Source organism: Pseudorca crassidens, chromosome 3, assembly GCF_039906515.1.
Source record: "Pseudorca crassidens isolate mPseCra1 chromosome 3, mPseCra1.hap1, whole genome shotgun sequence".
Lineage (NCBI taxonomy): Eukaryota > Metazoa > Chordata > Mammalia > Artiodactyla > Delphinidae > Pseudorca > Pseudorca crassidens.
The window spans coordinates 158,516,120-158,543,715 of NC_090298.1; the positions used below are offsets into that span (position 1 = coordinate 158,516,120).

General features: G+C 47.2%; 1 protein-coding gene across 12 annotated transcripts in view; it reads left to right on the top strand.

Moving 5' to 3' along the window:
- The window catches only part of MGAT1 (alpha-1,3-mannosyl-glycoprotein 2-beta-N-acetylglucosaminyltransferase), a 75,608-nt gene extending 48,230 nt beyond the window's left edge, over window positions 1-27,378 (top strand). For 3 of the 12 annotated variants that reach the window (XM_067733009.1, XM_067733005.1, XM_067733008.1), the window contains 3 exons: window positions 8,443-8,486; window positions 10,149-10,568; window positions 24,829-27,378. In XM_067733009.1, coding sequence (XP_067589110.1) covers window positions 24,954-26,297 — 1,344 coding nt within the window. In that variant the 5' untranslated portion in view covers window positions 8,443-8,486; window positions 10,149-10,568; window positions 24,829-24,953 and the 3' untranslated portion in view covers window positions 26,298-27,378. Of the gene's footprint in view, window positions 1-8,442; window positions 8,487-8,754; window positions 8,886-9,004; window positions 9,065-9,127; window positions 9,197-9,226; window positions 9,551-10,148; window positions 10,569-14,673; window positions 15,335-15,423; window positions 15,971-24,828 lie in introns of those variants that run through there. The other 9 variants (XM_067733012.1, XM_067733015.1, XM_067733016.1 and 6 more) reach the window with 9 other exon arrangements.
- The last annotated feature ends 218 nt before the right edge of the window (window positions 27,379-27,596 follow it).

Here is a 27,596-nt window from a genome sequence, read left to right on the forward strand (position 1 = left end):
TATTCCTATTTGAGCTTGGTTCTACTTGAAGTAAGGGAGGATTTATGACACCTAAACCAGGGGTTCCTCTCTCCTGGTTCCCTTCAAGACCTTGCTGGTGAGCCACCTACCCTCAGGAAGTATTCCTAATTTAAGCTTACATCCCTCTAAACACTTCTTTATTCTTTACACCAGCACTTCTGCATGTCTTCAGTGTTTTACTTGTAAGCTTCTTTGTTCTTTCTTGAGAACCAGTCTCCTCTCTCCCTGTGAACTGATACATCCTGAAGGCAAAAGACACTTTTATTTCAGAGTGTTCTCACTTGACTGCCCCTTCTCCCTCTCCACCCCTCTCCCCACCACTCCCCACCAGTGGAGGCCCGTACAGGAAAACCTCAGCTTCCTGGCATCAGTATCTGAGGTTTCAAATATTCACTAGGTAACTGGACAACCCCTGCTGATGGAGCTGGTCTAAGGGAATACTGACCTGAGAAAAATGCTTCTGGTTTAAATGCAAATTCAGATTTAAAACCAACCAACCAACCAACCCACCACCCAGTGACAATTAGAACTTATAATATTGTTAAAGAAAGGTGTTTAAGAGTAGACTGGCTTTCTCTATGACAATGATAGCACTTTGAGAGCCCTGAAAAAGGGAGAGGCCAGGTGAGAAACGGAAGCAGCTTCCTAAGGGAGGGGATGCTGAGGGCTTTCTCTGTTCTCAGATGGAGAGGGCATTGAGGGGTTCTCCCCTGAAAGCGCAAAGCTACTAGCACCCTGGCACTTTCTGATTGCTATCTGGAAACTTCTAAACACAATAAATATTTACATAGCTCTTTTCAGTTTTAAAAGGGTTCTCACAGTCTTGGTTTCATTTGATCCTCATGAATGCCTTGCCAGGAATGAAGGATAGATTTTACAACCTGAGCCTTGGGAAAGCAAATTGAATCTCCTGAGTCCACTGAAATCAGAGGAGCCAGAATCTGAGCTGGCAGGTAAATGTTTATTGAATTGAACAAATTCAGAAATATATGAGTATGATAAGGTAAACAGGGTCTCTTCCTTTCAGAAGCTCATAATCTAGTTGGGGAGGAATGCCCCAAATTAACATAATTAAAATAATACTAGGATTAAATAAGACCAGACACAAGATAGTAAGTTCATCCTTCATTGTGAAATGAAGCAAGAAAGTGCTATGATTTTAAGTGTACTTAAATAGCTTTCATCCCATGATTGAACTGAGATTCCCAAGTGTCCTCCATCCACCACCCCACCTTCATCCTAAGTCTCTGCTTAATATTCTGAGTTTCACGCAGATTCCTTACAGCATCTACACAGTCTTCAGCTTTACACCTTATCTCTGGAGATGTCTGGGCTTGTCACATCCTCTTCATTTCCATATTTGCAGTGCAACTCCGGGCCCCCACACCCAATTATTAATTTATTTATTTACTTTTAGCCACAAGGAACATAAAAAAGGGAGTGGGGGTTATCTGTCTTCAGTGTTCCAGAAAGTCCACCCTCACCTCCTGGAAGTGCTGAAGGGAGCAGATATTAGAAAATGGTATAATGACTAATAAATCACACATGAAGAGAGACCTATAGGCAGAGGGCATTTCAGGAAGGAAATCCAACCAGGCCAAGGACAGAGTGAGTGAGAAGACAAGGGGAAAGTCAGAACATGCCTATAGTCAGGACTGTCTCCACCTGACACAGAAGGAACATGGTGTGATAATTATGTGCATACTAAGAGTAGGGATAACAGATCATTTAAAATTGGGATTTCCCCACATCTAGGAGGGCACTGGCCCATATCCACTGCTTTCCAGAAAACACAAATTCCTCCCAAATACCACTTTCTTCATCTGGGGATTCTGTAGGCTTCTATGTAGAGGCTGTGGTCCAGTCTCTTTATTCATTCCTTATATCACACTGGGAAAAACAGATACTACACAGTGGAAACAAGTTAAATATCCATCAACCAATGAATGAATAAACCACATACATACAGTGGAATGTTATTCAGCTACAAAAAGGAACGAAGTGCTAATACATACTATAACATGGATGAACCTTAAAAACTATGCTAAGTGAAAGAAGCCAGACACATAATGTCTTATGCCATTCATATGAAATGTCCAGAACAGGCCAACTGGTAGAGACGTAAAGTAGATCAATGGTTGCCAGGGGTGAGGGAGGCAGAAATGGGGAGTGACTGCTAATGGACATGGGGTTTCTTTCAAAGGTGATGAAAGTGTTCTGGATTAGTGGTGATGGTTGTATAACTCTGTCAGTATACCAAAAACCACTAAACCATACACTTTGGAAAGATGCAAAAAAAAAAAAAAAAAAAAAACCAGGTGTACAATGTTAGAGTTTTAGTTATCAGGTTAATACAATTTACTATTAACTAAATTGTATTAACTTGATATTTGCCTGGGAACATTAGAAACATCAAAAATAGAATAAGCATAACTAAAAAACTCTTCACAAAACATGAAAAATGGCAAAGAAACAAAGACATAAAAATGAGGGAGGTGGAAGACAGTCAAATGAGTCCCAACATATACAAAATGGGTATTCCTAAGATGAGAACAGAACAAATGAAACAGAAAGAAACAGTAAAGAAGTACTAGCCTGAAACTTTTCTGAATTAATCGTAAGAAGAGTAACCGACATTTACTGAGCACTTACTATATAGGTTGGGCATAGTTTGAAGAACTTGACATGCACGATCTCATTGAATGCTCATGATAATTGAATAACGTTAGGTAGTGTTATCATCCCCACTGTATTCATGAGAAAACTAAGGCACAGAGAGGGTTAGTAACTTGCTAAAGGAAATCCTGCAGTAAGTGGCATAACTGAAATAAAATAAAACTCGTACCTGCAGATTTAAAAGGTGTAATGTGTCCAGGAAAAACTGGTATAACTAAGTCATTCTGGTTAAGTGTACTGCACTTCATGGATAATGGAAAACCTACACGGGCAACAGACTGAAAAATCTATTTCTCCCAAAGGGAAACATCAAGTGGCTTCAGATTGCTCCTTAGCATCAACTCATGTCAGAAGGTCAGAAGGTTGAGCAGGGCCAACAAATCTTGAGCAAGTGTCCTCCAAGACTTTTGTCCTTTAAGTAGAAAATTTGAAACTATCGCCATTCATGCTTGAGCTTTGCTACCTGAGAGAAACTTACTCTGAATTCAGCAAATCTCAGGAAGGAGCTGGCTGGCCAGGCTTGAGTCCTGTGTGACCCAATTCCTATGGTCACAGTATAAGCTGTACTGACTGGCCCAGGTTGGGAAGAGACAGAGAGAAGCGCAGAGTCATGAAATAATTGGGAGATGAACTTTGAGGGGTGTGCTGATTGGCTGGATGTGGGAACTTTGTGGAGGACTTGGATTTCTGGCACAAGCGTTTGGCTGGTTGATGGAGCTACTCACTGAGAAGGGGAATGCTGGGAGAGGAGCTGGGAGGAATACTATGAGTTCAGTTTTGGACACTTGAATTAGAGCTACCTGTGAGGGGACCAAGTTGAGATATCAAGCACACAGCTGGGTATATGGGCCTGGAGGACGGAGGAGAAGGGACCTGGGGGGCTTATTTGGGTGTCTCTGACACAGAGTTGATAACGGAAGCCACGTGACTTCAGTGGGATTGTAAGCAGTTTTTGGCAGGAAAGAGCTCTTTGCAGGAAACAGCTCTCTGCGGGAGGCCCCTTTTGTCTTGACACTAACGTTAAACCTGGCATTCCCGTGCTCTACTCATCTCTGGCCCTAGCACACCTTTCAAATCTTTTGATCACATAATACCTTGCCTCACATGTGAGTTCTTTCTGTAGATCAAAGAAGTAGAAGTGAAGAATAAGTAACCGATGACCAGATCTCTTCCCTAGCTTCCCCTTCAGTAACCTCGTGAACAAACTGTGTGAACAAGATAGCATCTAAAGAAAAATCACAGGAAGTCGACAAACATGCACACAGTGGGGAATCGCCGATTCTGACCCCCTGTTTCAGTGGTTAACTGAGATTACTTCCTTTTTTCCCTTTAAAAACTTTCATGGCTGAGCAGGATCTTCAGAGATGGCTTTGGGGGAAAACTGAGTCCACCATCTCCCCAGATTGCCCGCACTCGGATTAAAAGTAACTTTCCTTTTTACCAACATTTGTCTCTCTTGAGTACTGATTTTTGAGCGGTGAGCAGCCAGACCTGAGTTTGGTAACAGGATCATCTAAAGAGAAAGTGTTGGGTAGAGAATAAGAGGGAGGAGGAAGAAGCTAGTCAGGAAGGCTGAGAAGGAGTGGTCAGAGAGGGAGGAGGGCACCCAGGAAGAGTGTGGTGGCATGGGAGTCAAGGGGGAAGAGTGTTGGAAGGAGAGGTGCACAGTCAGAGGTGCACAGATGAGTGGGTCAGAAGTTGCTAAGAGGTACAATAAGATAAAAGGAGAAAATGAATATGGCTGTTTCCTTATGGGTCAGAATTCTAAAATACATTCCAGGATAAAAGAACATGTGACAAATAGCAAATATACAAACTGACTTTTTTATCTATCTGACTTTGGACTAAAATCAGTACAAGGAACACTTGAAAAGGTAAGGAGGAGGCCCTTAAATTATAAAAGAGTATCTAGCTTCTAAAATGAATCCAAAATAATTATCATCTGAAAAATATATGTTGGAAAAAATATGTTTGTGAAAATATCCAAGAAAACATTGCAAAACAAGATAATAGGGAAGACTTAAGATGGTGCTGGCAGGGTGTGAAGAAAAGGACCCTCCTGCTCGCTGGAGTCAAAGCAGTGACACCTTTCTGTAGGTCTCACATGCGTCAAAAGCCTTCAACAGTGACTACACCTTTTGACAACAGTTTCAGGATTTTATCCTGAGGAAATAATTAGGGATATGCTCAGACATTTAGCTACAAGTAATTTTGCCAAAGTAAAAAGTTGGAAACCAAATGTACAAAAACAGGGACAATAATTATGGTACATTTGTATAATGGGAGATCACACAGTCATTAAAAATGCCATAGATGTATATTTTCTGACATGGAAATATGTTTACAATGTATAAAGCAATTATAATAGGATCTCAAATATGCATATATATGAAAAGAACAAACTGATTATTTCTGGCTGCTGGCTTTACATATGGTTACTTTTAAATTTTGCATATTTGTGAGTTACTATTTTTCTGTAATGAATATATACTTCTTTTACAATAATTTTTAAAAGCTTGGTAATTTTGTAAAGGTGAAGAGAGAAAAGAGTTCACTAGAATTAAACTATAACTGATCATTAATAAATAAGCAAATCATAAAGTGCTAACATTTATCCTGAGTTAACCAGACTCAGTTTTTCTGCTATCAGAGGCAGTGAGGCCTAAAAATAGAAAGTGCCTTGTGTTATACAAAATAAAGTTACAGTTTAGTCATACTTGTCTTTGAACTGTGACATCTGTATCTGTTACATATATATGTGGGTATGGAGAAAATATTTGGAAAGATATCCACTAAATTTAAAAGTAGTTCCCTTCGGCAGGAAGGGATTAGTGGAGGTGGGACGATAGTAACTTTTTCTTTACACAACTCTGTTGTTTGCTTTATTATAACAAGCATGCAAAAAGTCTAAGTACGTTTTAAAAAGTGGTTATAATTTTGAAAGTATTTAGAAACATGATACTATCTTATGATGATAAAATATCATAATGCAAAATATGCATACTATGCTTATCACTATGTTCAGGTATCTGCAGGATAAGAAAACTCCACCATGAAAACAGTTGTTCAAGTTCATTCATTCATTCATTCATTCCACAAATGTTTGTTGAGCACCTACTAAGGGCCAGGCACATGGCCCTGTTCCAGGGATACAGCAAGGAATCAAACAGCCAAATATGCCTCCCCTCATGGAACTGACATTCTAGCGGGGAGAGACAGACGGGAAACAGTAAGCATAATAAATATGTTGGGAGTTGCTAAGTGAGTGCTACTGAAAAAATTGAGCAGAGTAAAGGGAAACTGGCAGTGCTGTGGCTGAGGGGCAGGGTTTAAATAGGTTGGCCAGGGAAGGCCTCACTGAGAAAGGTGACATTTGAGAAAATATTTGAAAGAGTAATGAAAGTATCCGGAAGAAGAGCTTTATACCCAGAGAGAACAGCTAGTGCAAAGGCCCTGAGGTGGGTTCAAGGAATAGCAATGAGGGTAGTGTGGCTGAGACAGAGTAAGCAAAGGGAGAGCAAGTTAGGGGTAAGCAGGCCAGTTGGTGTTGGGCTCTGTAGGCTGCTGTAAGGACTTTGGCTTTTTATTCCAAGTGAACGGGAGACCCACTGTGGGGTTTTAAGCAGAGAAATGCCAGGATCCCTCTAGCTGCTGTGTGAAGACTAGGCTACTGGAGGAGGGGAGTAAGGACAGAGGGACCTTGTTGTCCAGGTGCGCGATGAAGGGGGCCGTGAGAATGCTGAGGTGTTGAATCCTAGACAGAGCTTGAAGATAGAGCCAACAGAGTTTCCTGACAGACTGGATAGAGGATGTAAGAGAGGAAGATGAGGATGGCTCTTGGCATTCTGGCCTGAGAAAATGAAGTGGAGTTAACATTAATTCAGATGAGAAAGACAGCTTTTTGAGAAAAGATCAGGAACTTATTTGTGGACCTGTATTGTTTGAGTGTAGCAGCAATATAAATTTTGTTTTAAGAATGTTTCTAATACTATGACATCTTTCCAAATAAAAAAAAATCATTTCACGACTCCTGACCTAGCAACTATTACATTCCCAGTATTGAAAATATGCAAGTTGGTCACTGCTAGTAATCTGGAGAAATCACATGGATAGAAGATATTCCAGAAGACTGGAACCTAGGTTCCAGTTTTCAAAAAAGGGGGAAAGACAGATGCTGTAAATCCGTCCATAGTCCTGGCAAGATTCTAGAACATGTCATTAAATGGATGAACTCTTAAAATTAGTAGTAGTTCCTCTTGGATTCAGCCTTAAGAGCAAGTCAGATCAACGTATGTACTAGAAAAACCCAGTCTTTTATCCTATGTGTCTTCTTTACTACTCATACAGAGCACTTAACTTCTGACACCAAATGTGTGGAGGTTTTCTCCCACCAAGCAGTTCTCTGTGACACCGGCTGCTTGTCCTACAATTTAACTCAATTCTGACACAATCTGGAATAACATCAGATCCCACAGGTTAGGGGCTCAGTACCACCAAACTGACTCTGCTTCAGATACCAACTGCAAGTCACAACTTTTGTTCTACCTGGAGGTTCCCGTGACCTCCTACCCCTTGGATTCGATTATTTGCTAGAGCAGCTCGCAGAACTCAGGGAAACACTTATGTGTATTAGTTTATTAAAGGATACAGATGAATGCCAGATGAGATACAGCGGTCAAGGCCTGGGAGGGTCCCGAGCACAGGAGCGTCTGTCCTTCTGGAGTTGGGGGTGTGGCACCCTCCCGGTCTCTGGATGTGTTCACCGACCTAGAAGCTCTCTGAACCCCATACTATTGGGATTTTAATGGATGCTTCATCACCTAAGCCTAATCTATCATTAGCTCCATTTTCAACCCTTCTCTCATCTCAAGAAAATGGCGGGGGTGGGGGAGTGCCTGGGGAGGGGGTGCTTAAAAATTCCAACCTTCTAATCACAGCTTGGTCTTTCCAATGATCAGCCCCCATCCGGAAGCTATCCAGGAGCCCACCCAAAGTTGCCTCATTAGAAAAAATGACACTCCTATCACCCAGGAAATGCCAAGGGTTTCAGTGGCCCTGTGTCAGGAACTAGGGTCAAAAATCAAATATTGGAACAAAAGATCCTCCTAGTGCTCTTATCACTTATGAAAATTCCAAGGATTTTAGGAGCTCGGTATCAGAAACTAGACAAAGACCAAATACATATATTTCTTCTTATAAATCACAGTATCAAAGAAGATATGCCAGAAGACTGGAGCCTAAGTTCCAGTTTTCAATAAGAGGGGGAAAAAGCAAAGGCTGCGAATCCGTCCACAGTCCTGGCAAAATTCTAGAACACGTCATTAAATGGATGACATATGAACAAAAATTAGTAGTAGCTTCTCTTGGATTCAGTTTGAAGTCAAAAGCAAGTCAGACCAATACATTTAGAAAAAAGCAACCAGGGAAATTTTGGAACTTGGAAGTCCAATGTTTGAAGGTGTAGAAAGGTTTAAGAGGAGAATGGTCACAGGTGGCACACGATAGTGGCAACATAGGTTAGTGTCACAGACTGGGAAGTTCGCGTCCAGCCTCTATCACTGTCTAGCCACGTAATCTCGGGCAGAGCTCTCTGCTGCTCAGGGAATGGTAACCGTGGTTCCGACCTGTGGGTACTAATAATTGAAAAGTGTTTCACACGAGGCGTGTACAACAGAGAGCTGTCGTGGGGGCGCGGGGGGAGGGCTTAATTTATGAGTAGTCTCACTCTTTTCTTTCTCTTTTCAGACCCAAGGAAGGTCCTGCCTCCGTGAGAGATGCAGCGAGAAACAGTAAGCAATGAACAAAACAGCTTTCCTTCAGTACGGCTATAGAGCTCTCAGCACAGGGACGGGTGAACACAACCCTTGGTGCTTCCAGAATTGCTTCTCACCAGGACTCGCATCCAGAGAGGGTAGCCCTCGGGGCTTTCTCCAGAACCCTGAGCACGCGGGCGGTTGCTAGGCGACCCTAAGACCAAAGTGGACTAGGTGAACCGGCGCCAGGCCGGCTCCGCCCCCACTTCCGGGCTCCTCGCTCCGCCCCCTTCCCGCCCACTCCCTCCGGGCCAGGCAGTCCAAGCACCCGACCGAGGCATCGTGACGCATGCGCTCTTCTTCCCGTGCGGCTCGACTTGACGCGAGCTCCCGCTTTCCGCCACAAACTCTGTCCCGCCCTTTCTTGCACGGCCGGTACTGTCGTCCCCAGCTCCGTTCTCACACCCTGTCCTGCCCACGCCTCGTCCCCAGTCCTGTTAATAGTGACTGCAGAGCAACCTCAACTCCTGCTCCCTTGGTGGCGGGGGTGATGGGTGGTGGCAGTTGCCACGGACTCACTTCCGGAGGACGGGCGGAAGTGGCTGCGGTAGATGGTGGGAGGGGGAAAGGAGTGCGAGGGGAGGGCCGGGTCGCCGGGGGTCGAGGGGGTGGGGCCTGGGCGGGCAACGGGGACCCGGCCTGGGCCCTGGAGTCCGACCTGGGGCGGGCCGCGGCTCCCTGCTGAGGTTGGGGGAGGGGGGAGGGCCCAGGTAACGACCCAGCGCAGATAGGGCGAGGGTCGTCTGGGCAGCGGAGGGGAAGGGGTCAGAACCTAGAGAGGGTCGCGTTGTCACCCCTTTCCCCGTGAACACCGAACGCGGGGTTCTGAGAAGGGTGGGAGGAGCTAAATTCTTTCCTGGGTTGGGGGGCGTTCTTGTGGGCGCCACGCCCCTACAGGAAGGAAGGGGGAGAGCGCGCGCGCGCGATTGTGTGTGTGTGTGTGTGTGTGTGTTTGTGTTTAGGAATACACTTAGAAGGGAGGGGGCGGCCAGGGTGGGCCACCGGATTGAAAAATTGGAACATCACTGGGGCTATTGCTGGTAGGACTCAGGCTTCTAACGTTTCAGGAGAGTGCTCTCGGGAGTTGGCCCCGGGAAGGAGTTTGACGGAGATTGGGAATTACATCCATGGCACAGTTTTGGAAGCAGAGGGGGAGGTGCGGGTGAAGGGAAGGGAGCAAAGAATGGTTGTAGAAGGTGCCAGCATCTAGGTGTGGAATGGATTTAGTTCAGACTGGGAGAGCTGGCCGATTAAAACACTGCACACCCTAAGAAGCTTGGGAGATGTAGGGCGATTAGTGTGTGGCACTCACAAGGCGAGAACAGGGGGAGAATGTTCTTTTCTGTATTTCTTAGAAGACAGTCTCCACACACTAGTGCTTTTGGTTACTTTTCCTATAGTGCGGTTAGGTGCTGTCTTTCCTGTATCTTGAGCCTTATACGTGTATACATATTGATGAGATGACTGTTTTGGGGTGCAATATGTGAGTGAGGTAGGAACTTTGTATAACCTTGTGGAGTGTTTAAGGAAGGGTTTTTGATGATAGAGTCAAGGAGTCTAATTTAGGTAGGGAGTCTTAGACATCCCTCTGGGTATATAATAGATTAGAGAGTGTCATGATGTTTAAATATTCTGCAGGTTAACACAGAAATCAGCCTCCTGGACCATGTCAGTTCTCAGGCCTGTTTCCTCTCATGAGCCTCAGCAGAAGACGGACTCGCCAGCCCTCACAGTGGATGACTTCCCCTCCCTGAACAAGAGATGGGATAGTACCAGGGATCTGCCTATCACCAGACTCTGGGCTTAATAAACCAGCTGAATGAAGGGATGTAATAGACCTCTGGGAGGGACACTGAAGCCTGCAGTTGGGGGGGAGGGGCCTGGACATAACCCTTCCCCCCCAGACTCCTCCCCCTCAGAGTCCACTCAGCCATGGACTTTGGACCTGGACAAGAGGAGAGAAGCCGCACTTTGTTTGGTGTATCTGATTTGGGATTCTCAGTTTGGAAATGGAGTGCTGGATGGGGGTTTGATGATCTCCAGGGGAGCAGAAGAAAGGTAAGGTTTGTGTCTCATTTCCCACTTGGTGTCTTGCTGCTCCTGTGCAGAAAATGTTGAGTGGGGTAAGTCTGGGGACACTGTCATTGAGGAGTTGCCGTGATGGGAACCCTTACCCTGAGGGGTACACAGGAAACTTCACCTCTCCTTCACTCTCTGGGTGCAGGCTTGTTCCCAGCTGCTCCTTACCCAGGTAGGATTACCTTGTAAGGGGTTGTGAGCGATGGCAATTGTGAGGTTAGTCCAAGGAGAACATGAAAATTATTTAGGCCTCTGAAGGGAGGTTGTGTTAGATTACTTGTAAGGGCTTTTTCAATGCTGAGGTAGTAGGATTCCAAGCCAGTTTGGGCTAAGCACAACACTGGAATGGATTACCCAGGCTGAGGCAGGCTGCTGTGTTTTGGGCAGCTAACTGAATAGAACTGCCTTGGGGGGCAGGTAGCAGATGGTCTAGGTAACCTCCTAAGTTGCCTCTCCTCCTTCCCCTATAAGGGAGTGTAGGCCATGAAACCTCATGGTAAGAGCAGAGGAACAGAACACAGGTTTGGGAATCAGGATTTGTGTTCTAGCTCTGCCTTTCTTAGTGTACACCCCTAGGTATGTTGGTTAAGCTCTGCCATGTTCTCTTCACTTGCAAAATGGGGATAACTAACTTTCCAAGTCCCTCACAGGTTGTTCACAAGGAACAAATGAAATGATAGATTTTGAGAAGTATCCAGGGCCATGTACATGTAAAACAGTAACATTGCCATTGCTTCATATGCTTGTATAGTTACATAGAGAAAAACTCTAAATTAGTTTTGTTCTTTTATTGAAATAGGGTTCTGGCAAAAGCCTTATTTGTCCTTAATTAAAAGCCTGCCCTGAATTTGTCTCATCCTGTTGCTGTTAAACAATACCTGGGATCATGAAGTGGTGGCAAAGGTGCACGGGTTCAAGGAGAACTGAAATTGAGGGATTCTGCCAGATACCTTGTTGGCTCTCAGAGCTCTCCGGTCAGCTTGGCAAGTGTGCCTCTTTGGGGTAGCAGATTAAAGAGGGGTGGAGAAAAGTGGAAGTTTCAAGGACCGAGTGTCTGTTTAGGAGATGGAACCCTGGGCCTTTCCTTCCTGTGCCATATCGTGGTCTTCTCTCCTGCTCTTTAAGATGCCAGTGCTTTTCAGACTGTCATTTTTTAGCCCTCTATAGGCTGTTCATGGTTACCTTACTTTCTGCTCACTCCTCCTTTGAACTCCAGTTTACCTCTGCCAAGATGCCTGCTTTTCTCAGTGACAGTAACAGTAGAAGGGAGAGGTGTTGGGAATTTTGATAGACAGTGGGGTCTGGTGGCCTGGGCAAGGGGTAGGAAGCTTGGCTTCTAGCATTTCTTTGCCTCTCACTAGCTGTGTAACACCTGGGCCTCACATACCCTGGGTGCTGGCAACAATAACAGAGGTCATTTGCAAGCTGAAAATCACATATTTATGACTTAATTTCTTTTTTCCCTTCCTTCCTTGCCATAGGAGTCCCTGAGTCCCCCAGGGGCCTGAGGGCTGGGCAGGCAGACCTGGGTGGAGTTCCTGGCCCTAGATGTTTCTTCTCTAGTCTGATGCCTCAGGTAGCCCCTTTGAGGCCAGGCTTCTACTTTAGAAGGTCTGGATTTCAGGGTGGGCCTGTCATCTCCCCTAGCTTTGTCCAGCAAATTCCTGGTGCTAGTCTTTGCTTAGATACCGGGATCACAGTGATCCCTCAGGGATGTGTGGTCCCAGGATGCCTCTGCAGCCCTCATCGTGCCTGGGAGGACGGTGAGTGCTTCGAAGCACTTGAAGTACCACAGAGTCGTGCTGTATTTGTACAGTGCTTACATTATGTGAAGTGTCCAGGCTGTTGTGTTGTGTAAGTTTTTCGTCACGACATTGTTGTGGGGAGAACAGAGCAGGGATTATTCTCCCAGTTTGATACTTGAGGGGAAGCTACAGAAGCCCTGATTAGGAAGGGCTTGCCCAATTGTGGAGCGGCAGATGCTGTGATTGCCTGCCCAGTGCTGTGCTGCTCCTACAGCATCTGACCTGAGAAGGGCCATTCGGATTCTGCTGCAAACCTCCAGGGAGGGGAACTCAAGTGCCCTGTCAGACGGCCTCTCTGCTAAGATGTTTATTCCCTGGAGTGAGCCAGAATTCCTCTCTCCTGTTGTTTCCACCAAAAGCAGTAGCCCTGCCCTCAGCCTGACCCTTCCACAAGACAGTCCTCTCAAGACAGTCACAGCCTTCTCACAGGGGTACCAGGATGTCAGGGCACAGCACTCATTGGGTGTCCAGCTACTTATCCACAATGATAGACTGAAACCACATATTGTGTGTGTGTTGTAACTGAATTTATTTATACCCTTTTTTTTCCCAAAAGGAACTGTAGGTGGCTAACCAAAAGTTCCATTTCCCAGACACTGCTCAGTGATTATTGTATTAATCTTTTTTCTTTTATCTTAATGAACTGAGTTTCTGGGTCTTTATGGGGAGAAGGGATATTGAGAGGAAGGGAGAGGGAAAAATAGATCCATCATTGATTTAAAACTTTGCTTTTACCACTACTGATGGTTTCAGAGCATGAATTCTTAAGTTCAGAACATGAATTCTTTCCAAATTATACAAAAATTCAGGGTATCTTAGGCATTGTTTATGGGAGGGTAGTTTCCTGGAACAACTTTCACTTCCTTCTTATCTCTCCTCTCCTCTTTTGGAAGTAGTGGGGGTTGGCTGGGGCCAGATCTTCCTATTCCTTCCATTTTCACATAATCCATTCCCAGTTTCATCCCCAGAATTCAGGCACCTGGCTCCTTGTTTCTGCCCTCCTTCCCCTATAACCCTTCTGCCTGAAACCTCCATCAGGAGCCCAGGACCTCTTTTCCCAGGTCAGTTTGGCACTCATCACCCTGTTTCTTGCCTCTCAGACCAAATGTTTTCTCTTGCTTCCATCCAAGAATTCAGCTCATTCTTGTTCTCTAACCAGGCCCTTTGTTTTGGGACAGTCATGGAATTTCTACTCTTAGATCTTCCTGTGAGCCTTGGAATTTAAACAGAGGACTATAATGATGGGGCGAGAGTTTTGGTACACAGTTACCTGTCCTGTTCCCCATTGAACAGCCTTAGATGGAGAAGGATTATTGGTAGAGGTGGGAATCTGACATCACATGGGCTGGTTGGTTTCCCCACCTTTCAGCATCCCACTCTGGCCTTTGTCCTGGGACAGTGATTTTAGCTCCTGATATCTTGGCCCTACAGTGTTTCCCAACTTTTTACATTTTAAGAAACTCTGGTTTTCCCTCTTGCCTTGACATGGAGTGTTAGTATGTAGGCCTTCCATGTCTCCTACCTGAGGAAAAGCTTAGAGAAGGGGCAGAGGTACAGAAGCATTGGCTGCTGGCTGGCACATGGGAGCTGATTGGCTCCCATCTCCTGCCACAGTCCACACAATCAGCTAAACTGGAGACCTTGCACACACACACACACACACACACTCACACACACACGAGTCCAGCCTCACTGAGGTGTCAGCTCTTCTTTCACTCTTCTCCTTCAGGGGTGGGCTCCAACTGCAGGATTTCCCTGCTGCCCCACTGTGTGCCTGTCATGCTGGACACACAGCTATAACAAAGAGCACTTGCACTCAAGGCTGCATGAGGAGAGGGAATGAGTGCCATCTTTGGAAGCAGGAATGCCTGGGGCTAAAACTTGGCCATGACCCTCATTAGGTCTTGTGACCTTCAGCAAGTTGGCACTTAGCTGGAGTCTCAAACTCTTCATCTGTAGAATGGGATGACAATGTGTACTCTGCAGAGCTGCTAGGAGGGTTAAAGGAGAGGTTGGGGGTGGGGCAGGATGCAGGTCTGGCATGTGATGGCCTCTGTGCAATTTTGTTTTAGCTCCTCACCCCTACGCAGGGAACTTTAGGGCATGTCCTGCCTTTGTTTCTCTAAAACCCCACATAATTCCTAGTTTCACCTAGAAACAAGTTAGTGAGTGAAGTCAGTAACCATATACCACAAAGTTCTGGCCTGCTCTGTGCTCTGGAACACAGGGGAGGGAAGTGGGTGGGGGCACGTGCTGGTGCCAGAGTGTGTCCTGATCACATGGTAGCGCTGGCCCTGGACTCAATCCTTCTCAGGAAAGTCATCTGCACGAGTAGCCGGTAGTTCTCAGCTCCCCACCCTCACTTGTTAGGGTCAGATACGGACATCTAGGCTTTTCCAGGGTCCCCCCTCACCCCCTTTCACAGGGCTACCACAAAGCCTGATTGAGGCCTTTTCTCTTCAGGTCTGGTGGGTCTACCCTAGGGAAAGGTCTGTCTCTCTTTGCTCTTTTGCTCCAAACTAACAGCACTCATTACCCACCCCGAAAGGAAAAAACAAACAAAACAAAAAACAGGAAGAAAAAAAAGCCAGCTTGCTCTTTCTCGATTTTGGCTGCAGGTGTTTCCTCCTTGGCTTCCTTTTTGGCATCCTGGTTCGTGTTCTTACTTCCCTGCACCCTCTAGCCTCTCAAATGCCCTGGACTCCTCCCTCCTGGAAGCCAGGGGTTGTGGGGAGGATCCTTGGCTTTGGGTTTGGTAAACGCACTACTGAGGCAGGCTGCTTGGCCTACCTCTGGCAGGGCTCTGCCCCTCAACCCCACGAGGCCCTGGGCTCTGGGGCTGGGGAGACGCAAGAAGTCTGACTGGAATGGGTTGAGTGTGGTTGGGTTGATGGGTATAGACCCGTGGAGTTGCGATTGAGAGCGGCAAAGGGCTCAAAGGTAACAGCTGTCTCCACAGCATCTCCAGAAGTTGGGGACCCCGGAAAACTTGGGGTGTCCAGACCGCGAGTCCTTCTGAGAGGTCGAGCGTTGGAGGCGAGCCGGGGAGAAGGGGTCCCGGGCGAGTAGGGGCAGCCGGCCCCGCCCCTCGGCCTGCCCCGCCCCGCCCTCCCCGGGGAAGGGCCACGTTGCCCGCCCGGCGGTCCGGCCCTCGAGCGCCGCAGGAAGAGCCTGCCTGGCGGAAGGTGCCGGCGGCCTCCGTGCTAGCGCCTGGAACGCGCCGGGGCACCGGGCTCGCTCCCCAAGCCCCGGGGCGGGCCAAGTTCAGGGCCGGGAAGTTGGGAGGACCTGGTGAGTGGGGGCCGGGGGACGCCAGCGTCCGTCAGTTCTGGGGCTTGTCCCCGGAACGGGACCGAGGTCTGACTGAAGGAGGCCCCGCAGGAGCGGAGAGGGCGCTCCGGAGCTGGAGTCCCGGCTTGGGAAGCTGTCCCTTTCCGAGCCCTCCGTGTCCTCCGACAGCCCCGGTGCCCGAGAGAGGGACTTGGCCCGGGCCGCCCCGGGTCCCGGCCACGGGCCCCTTTGGAGCCGGGAAGTGGAGCTCTGCGTTCCGCTTTCGGAATCCCGGGCCTCCAGCTGGTGAGAGAAGGCGGGCTCCGCGGGGAGGGGGCTGGTTGTGAAACTCAGCCTCTGGGCCGACGTGGGTGTGGGGCCTGGAGGAGCTGGGGTCGCTGGAGAGGGTTTGGGGAGCGGAATGCGAGGGGCCTTTCCCCAGACCCCACCCGCGCGTCCATTCCAAAAGTTACTAGGGGTTCTTTCTCCTCTGCCGGGAGGAAGAATTGACTCGATGTGGAAATAAGTAAATTGTCAAGAAAACTTTCTCGTACTTGTTTGCTAATGTGTGTGGAGTAGGGGGCCCCTGAGACGTGCAGGGCCCCATCTTATAAACCCTGGAGCACAGGGGCTGTGGCCGGCTGGTCTGTGTCCCCACGGGACAGTGAACCCTGGAGTGAGGCTCCACCTTGGTTAACCTTTGACCCTGTGATGTGTTTAATTAGTCCTCCCTTTATGAACATCACTGGCTGAGATTGTCCAGCTTTATCTTCTGTCGTTTATAATACTTTTCAGACCATGTAGACTTTTCTTTTAGATGCTTACATCACCCCTGCGTCTGCCTCGAACTGTGAATCACCCCTGCCTGACCCCATTACCCGAGACCATTGAGGCCTCTCGGATCTTCCCTGTCCTTTTCTCAGATTAGAAGGCAATGTAGTATGTCTAACCTCAGTGGCCTATGTGACAGGTTAAACTCATTTCCTGTTTGGGACACTGGGGAAATTGTCACTGTCCTTTTCATCATCAGAGCCCAGGGGCCTTGGAGATGATCCAAATCAACCCTCTCCCTGTTCAAATGAGGGAACTAAGGCGCAAGTGACTTGCCCAAGGTTACTTGGTTTCCCAGGGCTTCATCCTTTTTGCTGCGCTAGCATCATATATCCCTTTAGCCTGCATCCCTTTGCTCTAGGTCTTATTCTCTAAGTCCTTCAATTATTTAGTGTATCTTCTCCGACTCCCTTTCAGTTCTAACATCCTTTTGAAATTATGGAGCCTGGTACAAGGTACAGGAATCTAGCAGAGGTCTAATGAACAAGAAGGTGATTCAGTTAGGTCTCCATTATCTGTGGCATGTTCTATGCTTTCTGGTTTTTTTCAGGCAGTGCTTTTGAACGTACTAAGCAACACAGAGACAGAAAGGAAGGTCTGTCAATGTTCCTTCAACTTGCATACTTTCTAAAAGCTAAATAAGACTTCTCCATTATTGCTTACAGTGAGAAGTTGACTATCTGGTGTTCTCTTGCTGTTTAAGAAACATTTTCTTGTCACAGAGAGAGAACTGGCTAGAGAATACCATAGGAATCAGAGTTTTAAAAAGGGATCTCACAGCTCATAGGCAGTTTTTCAAAAGAAGAAACTGAGCTAGCTAAATGTCCATCAACAGAGGAATGGATAAAGAAGATGTGGCACATATATACAATGGAATGTTACACAGCCATAGAAAGGAGCGAAATTGGGTCATTTGTAGAGACGTGGATGGACCTAGAGAGTGTCATACAGAGTGAAGTAAGTCAGAAAGAGAAAAGCAAATATTGTATATTAACGCATATATGTGGAATCTAGAAAAATGGTACAGATGACTTTATTTGCCAAGCAGAAATAGAGACACAGACATGGATAACAAACATATGGACACCAAGGGGGAGAGGGGTGGGGTGGGAGGAATTGGGAGATTGGGATTGACACATATACATTATCGATACTATGTGTAAAATAGACAACTGATAGGAACATATGTATAGCACAGGAAACTCTACCTAATGCACTCTGGCGTTCTAAATGGGAGGGATATCCAAAAGGGAGGGGCTATATGTATATGTATGGCTGATGCATTTTGCTGTGCAGTAGAAGCTAACACAACATTGTAAAGCAGCTATACTCCATAAAAAGTAAAAAAGAAAAAAAAGAAGAAGCTGAGACCCACGGGAGTTGGTGGAACCTGCCCAGAACCTCCTGGGTTTTTGTTGAGGGTCTTATTCACTAAAAAGGCTCACTCCTCATCTCCCACCACAGTGCAGATGTCTTTGTACTTGGTGGTGTGGACCAGCTATGTGACTTCCCTGAAGGAGTTGTGAAAACTCTGGCAAAAAAAAACTACTGTGAGTTTGTGCCTTGCAGGCAAATGTCATTAATAACAGAACATCAGGTACTCAGGTCAAGGTTAAGGACTGTTGTTCTATTTTAGAAAAGGAAGATGTAGCAAATTGTATTTTCCCAAAATGGCCACAACTTTAAATATCCCACTCTATATTGTTACAATAGGACATTGCCCTCCTCCCACCCGGTGGTGGGGAGTCTGTGTTCCTTTTCGCTTGAATGTAGGCAGCGACTCGTGATACCCCTGGCCTGTGAGTAAGTCAGAAGTGATCCAGGGCTTCCCTGGTGGCGTAGTGGTTGAGAGTCCGCCTGCCGATGAAGGGGACAAGGGTTCGTGCCCCGGTCCGGGAAGATCCCACATGCCGCGGAGCGGCTGGGCCCGTGAGCCGTGGCCGCTGAGCCTGCGCGTCCGGAGCCTGTGCTCCGCAACGGGAGAGGCCACAACAGTGAGAGGTCTGCGTACCGCAAAAAAAAAAAAAAGAAGTGACCCAAGGTTTTGGATCACTGTGATTTTGCTCCTGGCCTTTCATGTACTTGCAGTCATATGTGGCTGGGGTCGGAATCATCTGGAAGGCTTCCTCCCATGTCTAGTGGCTGATGCTGACTGTTAGCCAGACCTTAGCTGTGGTTGTCAGCTGGAATACCTAGAGGTATCCTGTCCACATGGCCTGGGCTTCCTCTTACTTTGGTGGCTGGGTTCCAAGAGCAGGCATCTCAGGAGCACCAAGTGGAAACTGTATTGCCTTTCATGAACTAGCCTTGTAAGTCGCATAATCATCACTTCCTCTGTAGTCACAGATCAAAGAGAGGGAACATAGACCCCGTCTCCCCCAGCTCTAGAGGGAGGAGCCTCATTGTCACTTTGTAAGAAGAACATGTGGGATGGGATATTTGGTAGTCATCTTCGGAAAATGTAATCTTTCACTGTTAGGCTGCTAGTTTGGTCTTCTTTCTCCCCGATTTAGTGAATAATGCAAGCAGCCCTCCGTCTAGCTACTTGAACTTCGTACATGTGCCAAGCACTGTCATAGGTATACAGATCATAGAGCCTTTTTTCTAAGGAGTAAGGTGAGAGCCAGGTAAGTACAGCCACAGATTCTGTTACAGTGTGGAGAGGAAAGACAGGAGGTATGGATAGAGTACGGTGGGATTATAGCTGTGGGAAGCCTGGCTCTGCCTGGATGTTAAGGAACTGCGTTCTTAAGGATGTATAATGCTTGTAGGTGGGGCTTTGGATAATATTTCAGGATGCGGGACCAGCCAGAGGAAAGAAAGCAGTGTACAAAGGGTACTTATTGAGGGAGAAAGTAGCCTGTTGAGGCCAGAGTACGGGGTTCATGGGGTTAGTGGTTGGAGGTGAGGTTGAAAAGGAATGTTGGAGTCAGTTTGTTGTGAAGGCCCTGTGTGTCATAATAATAATTTTGAGTTCTAGTCTGTGGGCAGTGGCAGTATGGTTTTTAAGGCAAGTTAGTGTTGGGACCAGTTGTGTACTTTAAGAAGGATGCTCTGTTACTGTTGGGAAGATTGCTTAGAGGGGAGCAAGGTGTGTGATAGGTGAACCAGCTGAGGAGCCACATCAGGAGTTAAGTATTTAATAATAAGGAAAGAGAGTTCAGCTTAAAGCGTTTGAGATCTTGAAATGGGATGATGGCAGTGGATGGGTAACTTTCTCTTCCATTTTCATAACTCTGAAATTCTTGGGGCTGGATATGTTTCAGAATTTAGAATTTTTTGGATTTAAAAAAGATGATCTGGTGCATTTATGGTGTAGTGAAGGTCTGGAGCAGCATACGATAATCCAGCATGTTTATTTTCTGTAGCAAAACATATGAATGGGATAAATAAAGACTGTAAGTAGCCTCACATTAGATCAGATTTCTCCAAATGAGGTTAAGCCAAACAAGTGTGGAAAAGTTCGGCTTTTCAGCACTTTTTGGACTTGGGAATTGCAGTTAAGTGATTGTGGGGGTGTGGCATCCACATGGAAGCCAGTTTTTTGTTGCAGGCAAATCTGAATGTCGAGGATCCTAGCATAGCAGCTTGGCAGCACTGGGGGAGTGGGTCTGCCTCCTCAGGTAGCTGGTGGTAGAGGGGATTTGACAGATGTTGAGCACAGCGTTGTGCTGGTGCTGTTGGTTGTGAAGGGGAGGTGGGCCTGAGGTGGGCCACAGGGTCCGAAAGCATCAGGGAAGGTGTCCTGGCGAGGTGTGAGTCAGAACACACTAGGTGAAGAAGAGAGAGAAGAGCCGACCAGGCATACCGGCACATGCACAGGCCCTGAGGCAGGCTCGAGTGTTTGCGTCCTGGAAGGAATCTAGTAGAGTGGAGTAAAGAGAGCCGGCGAGAGAGGGGACTGGCTAGCAATCACGTACTCCTTCGGCAAGATAAGCAAGTCCTGTTTGAGAATTTAGAGAAAAGGGTTGTGGGGTGGAGAACAAGGGCCTGAGGGCTAAGGTGGAGGCCTGGCTGGACTGGGGCAGCTGTCTCCTGTGGGCTGTCTAACATTTCTCAAGGTTTATAGACTTGCTAGGAATACAGTCTGCAGAGGGGCTGAGAAGATTGCTTTGATCTGCCTGGCTTAGAAGGTGTTGGGAGGTCTTCCAGGCCTCAGGGTAGTGGGTGTGGGCCACCTAATTCTGATGTCTGGAGCAGGGTGCAGGGTGGAGAGGATGTGGTCCCGTGGGGTTTTGCTACCCCTCTGAGAGCCTGCTGGTTTGAGGTGGCTCATTGATAAGTCAGAGACAAGCCTGCTCTCTGGCCCTGAAGCCAACACTTCAGCTGAAGGAGTCAGTTTCTCTTTTCTTTCCCCCATCTCTTTATCTAAAGACTATTCCTGCCCAGTCAGTTGGGAGGCAGGATGTTGGGGGTTAGGGACTCCAACATTGACCACATCCTGAGGGGGGAGTGAGGAAGAAACTGGAAATCTGTGTGTGTTTCTCTTCTAGGAAACCCTAATTGGTATATGAGCACTAATAAAGTGGAAATTTAATGACACAGTAAAACTGAAATGGACTTGAGGTTTCTGAGAAGACTGCTGCGATGGAGTTGTGAGGGTGGATGATTTCTAGGAGGAAGACAGGGGGTGGTAGTGCTTGCAGGGGCTGGAGGGGTCTCTGAGGAGGGAGGCAGAATCCATTCCCTTTAGAGACTCTTAAAGATCAGCCCTTTGATCCTTGGATACTGGATCTGCCTGCTTGAGCGTCCAAGAGCACAGAGATGAGATCTGGGACCCAAGATTTTAGCTAGGGTTAGAGAACTGGTCTGTGAGGCAGAGGGGAACTGGCAGAGCAGTCAGCACAAGAGAGTGCAGACCTGAAGCTTTGGGATATGAAGTGTTGAGACCAGAGGCAGGAATGCCAGGGAGAGAGTTGCATGGTCAGGAATGGCAGCTGTCCTGGAATGGGAGGGTATGGTAGATCCTTTCAGTAATGAGGTCTGGTAGAGTGAGGGAGTTGGCAGGACCATGCCTTTTTCTTGTTAGATGTGTGTCCCAGTCCCTTCCCAGAGCCTGGCAGAGAGCAGGTGTGTGATGCATGTCATGGTGTGATTGAGGAGTTCAGGAAAAATGGATTGTGTCCCAGTTCTTCTTACTGATGTGCCCAGCTGGGGCCATATTGGATGAATCTAGTCAGAGCTGTGGGCTATGTCCCTATATTTGATTTTAAGAAATTTTATTTGACAATAACTTCAAACTATAAAAAAGTTGCAAGAATAAAAATGGTATAAGAATACTCATATTCCCATTACTCAGATCCATCTGTTAACATTTTGCTCCATTTGCTCTTCATATACATACATGATATTTTTGTTCTGAACCATTTGAGAAGTTGCATCTACCATGGCCCTCTACCCCTAATTACTTCAGCGTGTATTACCTAAGAACTGGGATATTCTTTTATATAATCACATTATGGTTATCAGTCAGTCAACACTGATACTTTGATCTACGGTCTATATTCTAATTTTGTCATTTGACCCAATAATATCTTTTTTAAAAAGTTTTATTGAGGTATAAATGATATACAGTAAACTTTACATAGTTAAAATCGTAAGTTTTCATAAGTTTGTACATATGTATATACCCATGAAACTATGATCCCACAAAGTTTCCTAGTGTCCCTTTGTAATACCTCCCCTGATGTTCTCACTGGCCCCATCCCCAGGCAGCCACTGATGTGCATGTACTCTTTCACATCTTGAATAATTATTTTGAGATTTGTCCATGTGTCGTGTGTATCAGTAGTACGTTCCTTTTTAATTGCTGAATATTATTCCATTCCATGGGTAAACCACAATTTGTTTATCCATATTCCCATGTTGATGGGCATTTGAGTTGTTTCCACTTTTTGGCAATTATGAATAAAGCTGCTATAAACACTCCATATAGGTTTTTGTGTGGACATATGTTTTCATTTCTCTTGGGTCTGTATGTAGGAGTGGACTTGCTGGGTCATATGGTAACTCTCTGTTTAGCATTTTGACTAGCTGCCAGACTGCTATAAAAGGACATTAGTTCCATATCTCACACCATATACACGAATTAACTCAAAATTGTAAACCTAAATGTACAACCTAAAACTATCAAACCTAAAAAAGAAAACATAGGGAAAAATCTTTGTGACTTTGGCAAAGATTTCTTAGCTACAACGCCAAAAGCATGATTCATAAAAGAAAAAAAACCCTGATAATTGGACATCATCAAAATCAAGAACTTCTGTTCTTCAGCTGACTCTGTTACGAGAATAGGACAAGTGTTTGAATTTTTGCCAGTCTGATGGGTGGAGAAATGTTATCTTAGTATAGTTTTAATTAGAATATTTCTTATGAGTGAAATTAAATACCTTTTCGTATGTCTAAGGACCATTTTAATATTTTTGTGTGTGAGTTGCCCTAGTCATATAGACAAGAGTTTGGGCCTTTTTTCCCCTCAGTTTTTAAAAAGTCCTTTGTCTGTGAGGGTATTGGTTTATTATTTGTGATGTATGTTGCAAATATCCTCTCCCAGTTTGTTATTTGTCTTTTGACTTGGCTTATGGTGTTTTTAGCCATGCAAAAAGTGTCTTATTTATTACTGCATCTGTATTTTAAGTCATACTTAGAAAGCCTTTCCCTACACTAAGGTTACAGAGGAATTGACATACATTTTCTTTTAGCACTTGTATGGTTTTATTTTTCTCCTTAGATGTCTAGTCCACTTGGAATTTATTCCACTTGGAATTTATTGTGTACGGATCTTATTTTTTTCCCCCAAGTAGCTATATAATTGTTGTAACACCATTAATAAGACCATTTTTTGCGCCAGTAATTCTAAATATCCCCTTTGTCATACATTAGATTTCTGCGTGTAGTTGGGTGTATTTCTGGCGTTTAAATTCGATTCCTTTGGATGATCTGTTTGTTTACATACCAGCACCACATACCTTTAATTATAGAGGCTTTGTAATGTTTAGTATGTTAATATCTGGTAGGGCTAGTCCCTCTTCACTGCTCGTTCGTTTTCATCATTTTCCTAGATGTTCTGTTATGAACTTTTGTCTAGCTCTATAAAAAAGTATTTTTATTGAGGTTTTTGATGATGCTGAGATGCCCTAACCAAGAACAAGGGATATTTAAGTCTTATTTTGTGTCTTTTCGGGAATTATAGGTTCGTGTAGATTTTTGAATATTTCTTGTTAATTCCTAAATAGTTTATCATTTTCATGGCTATTATAAATAGGGTTTCCTCATTTGTTGTTTTTTTAATGAGTTATTATTTGTGGATATGAAGGCTATTGATTTTTGCATGTTAATTTTTATATCCCACTACCTTGCTCAATTCTTTGATTGTTTAGGTTGGATTTATCATTGATTCTCTTAGACTTTTCCAGGCATATTCTCATAGCATCAGTACATTGAGATACTTTTGCTTCTTCTCCACTTCCTCTGCCTATGATTGTGTTCTGCAGTCCAGTTGCATTGGCTGATCCCTCCAACAGAATGTTAAATAGTCGTTAGATCTGGGGTGGCTTGGCTTTGCTCCTGACCTTCGTGAGAATGCCTCTGGTGCTTCTTTATTAGGTAAGGTGCTGGCTTTAGCCCTGAGGTGTGATATTAGAGTTTTAAAATCAGTAATCTTTTTTTTTTTTTTTTTTTTTTTTTTGCGGTACGCAGGCCTCTCACTGCTGCGGCCTCTCCCGCCGCAGAGCACAGGCTCTGTGCTCCGGACACGCAGGCTCAGCAGCCATGGCTCACGGGCCCAGCCACTCTGCGGCACGTGGGCTCCTCCCGGACCAGGGCACGAATCCGCGTCCCCCGCATCGGCAGGCGGACTCTCAACCACTGGGCCACCAGGGAAGCCCTAAAATCAGTAATCTTTGGGTAGTTTGATTTGAGGCATGGGAGGCAGGTGGTCTAACCCCTACCTCTCCTAAGCTCTGGACAGAAGATGATAAACAAAATCTGTCAGGTAGGGAAGGGGGAAGTGGAATTCCTTTGCTTCCTCTCTTCCACCAACGTCACTCTCTACACCCCCCCCACCCCCCACCCCCCCCCCAAAAAAACCACATTGCTTTTCAGAGGACTCATGAACTCATTTTGGAGTGCGGGAACATGCTCTCCTAATCCTATTCTTCCGCAGAGATTGACCCTCCAGATTAGGGAACAGGCAGCTATCTTTTAAGAGAGCTTTGGAGTTAACGTCCTGGCCTTCCTTGTCCTGCACTTTTCCATCTGTTTCTGCGCCCCATTCTTCCACTCCAGGGCAGCCCCATGCCTCGTGATGATGGTTGTTTTTCTCCTCTCCTCAGGTGCATGGCTGCTTCCTAATCCTGGAGCCCAGAGGAAACATCCCTAGAACTGTGCGCGTGTGAGCCAGGCAAGCCAAGGGCAGCCTTGAGCCCCACCCTTGCCCGCCTCCCCCGCGGGGGCCAGGATGCTGAAGAAGCAGTCTGCAGGGCTCGTGCTGTGGGGCGCCATCCTCTTTGTGGCCTGGAACGCCCTGTTGCTCCTCTTCTTTTGGACGCGCCCGGCGCCTGGCAGGCTGCCCTCAGACAGTGCTCTCGATGACGACCCCGCCAGCCTCACCCGGGAGGTGATCCGCCTGGCCCAGGATGCTGAGGTCGAGTTGGAGCGGCAGCGGGGGCTGTTGCAGCAGATCAGGGAGCATCATGCTAGGTGGAGCCAGCGGTGGAGGGTGCCCACCGTGGCCCCGCCTGTCTTGCCGCGCGTGCCTGTGACCTCTCCGCCAGCTGTGATCCCCATCCTGGTCATCGCCTGTGACCGCAGCACCGTCCGGCGCTGCCTGGACAAGCTGCTGCATTATCGGCCTTCGGCCGAGCACTTCCCCGTCATCGTCAGCCAGGACTGCGGGCACGAGGAGACAGCCCAGGTCATCGCCTCCTACGGCAGCGCCATCACGCACATCCGGCAGCCCGACCTGAGCAACATCGCAGTGCCGCCCGACCACCGAAAGTTCCAGGGCTACTACAAGATTGCCCGGCACTACCGCTGGGCGCTGGGCCAGGTCTTTCACACGTTCAAGTTCCCAGCAGCCGTGGTGGTGGAGGATGACCTGGAGGTGGCTCCAGACTTCTTCGAGTACTTCCAGGCCACGTACCCGCTGCTGAGGGCCGACCCCTCCCTCTGGTGTGTGTCCGCCTGGAATGACAACGGCAAGGAACAGATGGTGGACTCAAGCAAGCCTGACCTGCTCTACCGCACAGACTTCTTCCCTGGCCTGGGCTGGCTGCTGTTGGCCGAGCTCTGGGCTGAGCTAGAGCCCAAGTGGCCCAAGGCCTTCTGGGACGACTGGATGCGCCGGCCAGAGCAGCGGCAGGGCCGGGCCTGTGTGCGGCCTGAAATCTCCAGGACGATGACCTTTGGCCGCAAAGGTGTGAGCCATGGGCAGTTCTTTGACCAGCACCTCAAGTTTATCAAGCTGAACCAGCACTTCGTGCCCTTCACCCAGCTGGACCTGTCCTACCTGCGACAGGAGGCCTATGACAGGGATTTCCTTGCACGTGTCTACGGTGCTCCCCTGCTGCAGGTGGAGAAAGTGAGGACCAGTGAGCGGAGTGAGCTGGGGGAGGTGCGAGTGCAGTACACGAGCAGGGACAGCTTCAAGGCCTTCGCCAAGGCCCTGGGAGTCATGGATGACCTCAAGTCTGGTGTCCCCAGGGCCGGCTACCAGGGCATCGTCAGCTTCCTGTTCCGGGGCCGCCGTGTCCACCTGGCCCCACCCCAGACCTGGGACGGCTATGATCCTAGCTGGAATTAGCAGCACCTGCCTGTCCCTCCTGGGGCCCCTCCTGGCCTATCATGGCCTAAGATGGGACCGTAGTCCCTGGGCTGCATCATCCTCTCTGTGTTTCTCTCTTGGGTCCATTTATCTTGTTTTTTTTTCTTTCTTTTTTTGAGTGGCATTCAAGTGCACAGATGATAAGGTGAGGGTTATTCTCCTGTTCTCAAGGGGGTCAAATCAGGGGAATCTTTCTGGGGTATGTTGGGGGAGTTATTAAGCAGGAAACCACTGTGTGGTAGGGAGAGACTTGGGCTCATTGGGGCCACAAAATCCACGTTCCAGGTTTTCTCCCAGGACATCTGTGGAGAGGTTGGCAACCTTAGTTCTCTTGATCAGGCCTCTTTTCCCTGTCCTGGCTATTCTAGCCAGAGTATGAGCCCTCCTCCTGTACCTGTCCCCCACCTTCTCCACCTTCCCCCAACTGGAGCAAGGTGGGAGGCTGGATTATGTGAGAAGGAGATGTATTTGTGGCCAAAATGAGACTAACCAAAGGGGTTTCATCATCATCAGGGTCTGGGCAGAGCTGTTAGGTTGTCAGGGTTCACTCCCTCCTGCCTGTATTTCTCTTCTTCCCCCTCTCGTTTATCCCTGACCACCTCTCAGCTCTTCTTTCCCTGCAGCCTAGCAGTTCGTGATCCTAAGATGAAACGGTGAAGGGGAAAAGCAGAACCTCTCCTCAGCTCACCCGCTGGGGTGGGGGGAAAAGCCTCGGGTGCTGGGGCGCCCCTCCCTCATCCTTCCTCCAAGAAACAGACTGCCCCCTATCCGGTCCTTTCTGAAAACCAATCCTTTCCCTGTCACTCTGGGACGGTTCATGCTAGCCCGGCCCGTGGCTTCTGGAGGCCCTCTCAGTGTGAGGTAGGGCAGCCAAGACCGTTCAGCCCAGCCTCCTTCCCTTCTCCCCCAAGCATTCCCTTCCTGTGTGCACAGATTAGGACGCAGATGGAGGGTTGGAGAGCAACATGTGTGTTTTTCTTTCTTGCCTGACCTCAGTTCACGGAAGAAAGTTGAAGCTACAGAATTATTTTCAAAAATAAAGCCTGAATTGTCTGAAAAACTCTGTGTGTTTGTGTGTCCTGGTAAAGGAGTTGGGGGTGGAAAAGGGAGGAGAAAGGTGGAGGAAGCAAGGAAAAGAATGAGGCCTAAAGGAAGGGGCTGCACAGGTGAGAGGAAGGAGGTCAGTTGGAGGAAGGAAAGCAGATGACGGGAAGATAGGAGCAGGGAGTAGGAGAGCTAAGGAGGGGCCTAGGTGGGAAAGAAAGGCCAGGCTTGGAG